General features: G+C 31.4%; 1 protein-coding gene across 1 annotated transcript; it reads left to right on the top strand.

The window, feature by feature from the left end:
* The first annotated feature begins 2,422 nt into the window (after positions 1–2,422).
* Positions 2,423–5,006, top strand: LOC106769128 (abscisic acid 8'-hydroxylase 3). Its single transcript, XM_014654617.2, has 9 exons — positions 2,423–2,631; positions 2,884–3,202; positions 3,302–3,454; positions 3,565–3,828; positions 3,907–3,993; positions 4,085–4,163; positions 4,278–4,384; positions 4,467–4,585; positions 4,708–5,006. Exons 1-9 carry the CDS (start codon positions 2,423–2,425, stop codon positions 4,796–4,798), a joined length of 1,428 nt encoding a protein of 475 aa, XP_014510103.1. The 3' UTR covers positions 4,799–5,006.
* The last annotated feature ends 736 nt before the right edge of the window (positions 5,007–5,742 follow it).

Genomic DNA, 5,742 nt, shown 5'->3' with positions numbered 1-5,742 from the left:
ATTTCCCCTCCACATGTTTGCTTAAGAAAATATGTGTAATTTATAAATGATGAAATATTAGTTAGTATAACAATGCAAAAAACTTGTATATACTATATAAAGATTTTTATCTAATTATAAACTTTGATTTGGTTGGAACAATCTTTTTTAAGGAGTTTACCGACTGGTGCTGAAGATTCTACAAAAAATATGGCTTATTGTGAATCATGATTTGTAATTTTTTTTTTTAATAGTAAATTAGTTAATTGTACCTATATATTCTAACCTTAGGACGTTGTGCACAAACTAAAAAGTTTTACCTAAAATATTCACTTCAATTAATGAACCACTTATTTCGATGACCTCCTAAACAATCAAATATCTAAGAAAAGAACTACGTTATATATTTATATACTTTCCTTATTTTTTTAATTAATTTATTGATCATTCATGCAAATAAAATTTTATGCCATATTTACATTTAAAGTTTCAGGAATTATGTTAATTTCTTAAAAATATAATTAACGAAAAGAAGTAGTATTCTAAATCAATTATCTAATAACTATAGTAAATGAACAAAAAATAAAATTAATCAACTTTGAATTTCAATATTGACAAAGACTTAAATACATCTGCAATATTCTTCTCTTAAGTTTATTTTTGGGATATAGTCTAGCGTCTGTGTTTAGTCCTCTGGTGATAAAATCTGATGATAAATTAGATGGATGACACTTTCACTATTGCAATGTACAGTCAAATACTATTGCGCAATGTTGAGCTTTTCTATCACCCCCTTCAATAACAATGCCTCTTTCACTGCCTTATAAGTGCAATATACTTAGCTTATGTAGTAGATTGAGTATCTATTGTTGGATTTTCTCATTCCAAAAAGCCTTTTAAGAAGATATTTAAAAGAAAAAAAGTTCTTTTAACAACTTTTTGACAACGTGACGTGATTGGTCTGTTTTAAATATTTTTTTAAACATAAATTCAAATAAACAAATAAAGTAGTAACATGTATTCTGTTGTCCAAAATTTGTTCACAAAAATTATCAAAATATCAAGATCCTAATACAAACCCTAGTAACAGATGAACCAAATACAAAATGAAAAAGACGAACAAACAACAACAACAACGTACTAGAAGAAAAATCTTGTGAGACGATAATAAACTTGCAAATGAAAATTCAAAGAGAAAAGCAAAAAGTAATCGGAAAACTTTTGTTTAAAAAAGAGAGAGAAGAGAAGCTTAGACCATGAGAATTTTTTTTTTTCAATTATGAAGGAAAAAGAGAGATAGTGATGTTATAAGGAAAAAAGCGAGATATTTCACAGAATTCTGTAATTTCTTTTTTGAAATTTGCTTTTGAAGAAGGTATGGTTTGTGATTTTGTTTTCTTAAATTTGTTTAATACCCATGTTTTCTTAAATTGCGTCATTAATCAATAAATATCTTCTCTTTCAGTCTTCATCTTGTTCTATAGCTAAAAGTTTATCGAAAAATTCTTTGACCCAGCCAGAAATTCAAATCCAGTTGTTTTATTTCTGAGATTATTCATCGTTGTATGAAAATTTTTAATTTATGACCCAATATTTCTATTAGTTGAAGGGACTCATATGTTACGTTTTCTCTTCAAACGATTCGGTGTCGTGCTCTATGTTGTTTCATTCATCAAGGATTCTCTCCAAATGGTTACGTGCTCATTAGAGGACATAATGGAGGGTGCTGTTATAGCTTTGCTTGAGAATATACAAAAAGAAATACTAAAATTGTTTTGACCAACGAATCCTAAAATATTTAGCAGATAAGTATAGTCTTTTTTTCTTATTATTATAATATAATAAGAAGATACCTATGTGCTTCAAGTCAAACAATGAGTAGTCCAAGGACGGCAAATTGATAATATTGTTTGTTTTCAACGTAGAGAATGTCTAAATGGAGTGTTGGTGTTAACCTAGCAATCAATATCATAACATCTTCAGCAAGAGCAAATAATTCCGTGAGATTCTACCAAAGAAAAACTGTTGGATTCACCGCTTCAGAATTCGAGATTCCAAAAAAAACTTTAGGATTTACCATATGAAAGTAACATTGGCCTGCAGCTTAACTCATTCCAATATAGATATGAATACATGCTTTTTGATGTGAGACTTCCAACACACTCCAGCTCTAACCATGACTCTGATACCATATTAGAAAGTAATTTTAATCTAATTCAACCCTGTAAAACTGATTTGTAAAGTGGAAGTTTGCACTCACTTTATATATTATAATTTGGTTTTATCTCTAGTCGATATAAGACTTCCAACATTAAGAACAAAGGTGTTCAAGATAGAGAGATACAACTAATTACTGTAGCTTATATAGTATGTATATATATATATATATGAGCATTTTCTTTGATTGACTACTACTGCAATTTGGTGCTGGCTGTAAGTGGAAATGGAGCTGATCAATTTGCTGCTCTCACTGATCCTTTCAGTGTTGGTGTTATCAGTGCTGTTCTTGTTGTATCAAACTCGTTCTCCTAAAGCAATGGAAGGCATCCCTGGAAGCCTTGGTTGGCCTATTGTGGGAGAGAGCTTCTCATTCCTCTCTGACTTTTCAAGTCCCTCTGGGATCTTTAGCTTCATGATCAAGAGGCAAAAGAGGTAACAAATTAGTAACATCAAAACATGCAACTGAGTTTAGTTTTGCATCAGTATCAGTGTGAAAAGTCTGTACAAGTCACCTTCGTAATATTGTCTACAAAAGTCAAGAGTTTTCAACCATGTGGAAATTCATGATGGATTTCAGTATAAAATACCTTTACAAGTGTGTTCCAATCAAATTCATAGTTATATATAGGTGCTAAGGAGTTTCCAGGATGTTCTTTTTCATTGGTCACTTCTATTTTGTGACAGATATGGAATGGTTTTCAAGAGCTTTGTCTTGGGGAGGTTTACTATCTTCATGACAGGGAGGGAAGCAAGTAAGATATTGTTAACTGGCAAGGATGGTATTGTGAGTTTGAATCTGTTTTACACTGGCCAGCAAGTTCTGGGCCCCACCAGCTTGCTGCAAACCACAGGGGACGCTCACAAAAGGCTAAGAAGGCTGATTGGTGAACCTTTATCAATTGATGGACTGAAGAAATATTTCCATTTTATCAACACTCAGGCAATGCAGACATTAGATCAATGGGAAGGAAGGAAAGTCCTTGTTCTTGAAGAGGCTTCTACAGTTGAGTGGCACTAACTTTTCAAACAAAGAAAATTTCAAATTTAGCTATGTTATACATTCTTATTCCATACTAAGTATCTGAAATTTTGAATATTACAGTTTACTTTAAAAGTGATTGGACATATGATCATGAGTTTAGAGCCTTCTGGGGAGGAGCAAGAAAAGTTTAGATCAAATTTTAAGATTATTTCTTCCTCATTTGCATCATTGCCATTTAAACTTCCAGGGACAGCTTTTCATCGTGGCATCAAGGTAACAAAGTAGTACAAAACTTCAACATGGAAATAAATAGGTGCTTGGATTCAATCATTAAGATAACTTAACTCTCTTTCACTCTTATGCTTGCTATGAATTGTGTGCAGGCTCGAGATAGGATGTATGAGATGTTGGATTCTACAATTTTGAGGAGGAGAAGTGGCCAAGACTTTCAACAGGATTTCTTAGGATCCTTAGTTATGAAACACAGCAAAGAAGATGGAGAAGAAGATGAAAATAAACTCACAGATAAACAATTGAAGGATAATATATTAACTCTGCTGGTTGCAGGCCATGATACCACAACTGCTGCTCTTACTTGGCTCATTAAATTTCTTGCTGAGAATCCGATTGTTTTGGAAAAATTGAGAGTAAGTATTGAAGACCCTCTTCAGTCTTCTCCTTTCTGTGTTCAAAGATTTTAAAATTTAACTTCCTGAATTTTGCAGGAGGAACATAGACAAATTGTGGCCGAAAGAAAGATTGGAACAGATCTTACCTGGGCAGAAGCTAATAACATGCCTTACACATTCAAAGTGAGTAACAATAATTTTAGCTTTTAGGTAACTAATTGATCACCAAATTTCACAGCTCACCAAGATTATTTGTCATTCATATATATTTCAGGTCATCAGTGAAACTCTTCGAAGAGCCACAATACTACCTTGGTTTTCAAGAAAAGCATCCCAGGATTTTGAAATTGAAGGTATGGTATGCCAATACAAAATGGCCACATGTGTCTATATAAAGTGTTTTTCTTTGTGTTTATTCAAACTTTTGTTCTTTGAATGAGAATCATAGCTGCTGTTAAATTTTGCAGGTTATAAAATTAAGAAAGGTTGGTCTGTCAACCTAGATGTTGTTTCCATACACCATGACCCAGAAGTTTTCCCTGATCCTGAAAAGTTTGATCCCTCAAGATTCGATGTAAGTTTCTTCCTGACATGAGACATTGGTAATAATTTCTTCTTCTAAGGACCCCAAATTTGATATTTTCATTGAATTGCAGGAACCCGTGAGGCCTTTCAGTTTTCTTGGATTTGGTAGTGGACCACGCATGTGTCCTGGAATGAACCTTGCCAAGCTTGAAATTTGTGTCTTCATCCATCACCTTGTCAACAGATACAAGTAAGATTTTATCAGATTCTGAATGATCAAGAGAATCACATTGCACACAGAAAATGGACAATGCATCATTTTCCAAAACAACAATTATTACATTTTGCTATGTAACACAATTTTTGTATCAGGTGGAGACCTCTGGAGAATGAGAATTCTGTCCAACCAACGCTTGTAAGGATGCCAAAGAACAAATATCCTATTATGGTTGAGTCACTGTAACACGTTTGCTCTAGCAACTACAAACACGCAACAGAAGAAGAGACAGCAAAGAAAAATCTTGTATTGGAACAGAATCATTGTCTCTTTGTTCATACTTCATGGACAGAAATCATGCTTTGTGGCTTCTAAGGAAAGAAACTAATCCTCAAAGAATAATTTGCTTCTCGTTTTAATATGTAAGCAGATCTAGAACGGAAGTAACTGCAAATAATTGGGATCATTTTCAAATTTACAAATTCAAGTTAACTTTGTTTCTCTCCATGCTGATCATCATTATAATAATTATTTTTACTGTTATGCTCGTGCAATAGAGTTAGGCTAGACCAAAAAACAGGATTTATAATCTCAGGTATTCGTCTTTAAGAGTAAACAATCTTGCAATCTTTAGTTAACGTAAAGGCTTTTATTATCCATTCCAATACAAAATAACAATCGATTGGCTGGGATACTACAGTCTACCTGTTATCCAATATAAAAAATAAAAAGAAATTCAATCCATTATATGTCCCACCCACCCTATATCTATTTAAGAAATATTTGTAAATTTTTTAAAATTTATGGGTATAATGAATATTCACATATATTAAAATAACTTTTAAAATTTTAAAATAAAATCTAAATAAAATTTAAAAAAATTATAAAATATAATGTAAATTAAATTAAATATAAATTTAATTTTAATTTAATTAAATTTAATTCAATAAATTATAAATTAAATTTTAATTTTAATTTTTTAATGTAATGAATATTTTTTCGTGTAGATATATTCACCGCCAGTATGAATAATATGATATATATCTGTTCTATTTATAATTAAGTATTAAATTATTAATTAATATCTGAAATGAAATTTATCTAGAAAATAGATATTTTTTTTCACCCGGTACACACAACCTTTAACTTTAAGCTAAATCTAAGCTAAATAGAGTGCAAAGAGTTCACTA

Source organism: Vigna radiata, chromosome 1 (assembly GCF_000741045.1).
Source record: "Vigna radiata var. radiata cultivar VC1973A chromosome 1, Vradiata_ver6, whole genome shotgun sequence".
Classification (NCBI taxonomy): domain Eukaryota; kingdom Viridiplantae; phylum Streptophyta; class Magnoliopsida; order Fabales; family Fabaceae; genus Vigna; species Vigna radiata.
The sequence above is the reverse complement of the archived record's forward strand: the minus strand, read 5'-3'. Positions and strand labels throughout refer to the sequence as shown.

What these genes read in the sequence shown, in the direction of transcription:
- LOC106769128 (XM_014654617.2), top strand. Translation starts at nt 2,423, where the DNA reads ATGGAGCTGATCAATTTGCTGCTCTCACTGATCCTTTCAGTGTTGGTG. An exon ending in TTGTTTTGGAAAAATTGAGA is followed by an intron (nt 3,829 to 3,906) that starts GTAAGTATTGAA and finishes TGAATTTTGCAG; the next exon opens with GAGGAACATAGACAAATTGT. An exon ending in CACCTTGTCAACAGATACAA is followed by an intron (nt 4,586 to 4,707) that starts GTAAGATTTTAT and finishes TTTTTGTATCAG; the next exon opens with GTGGAGACCTCTGGAGAATG.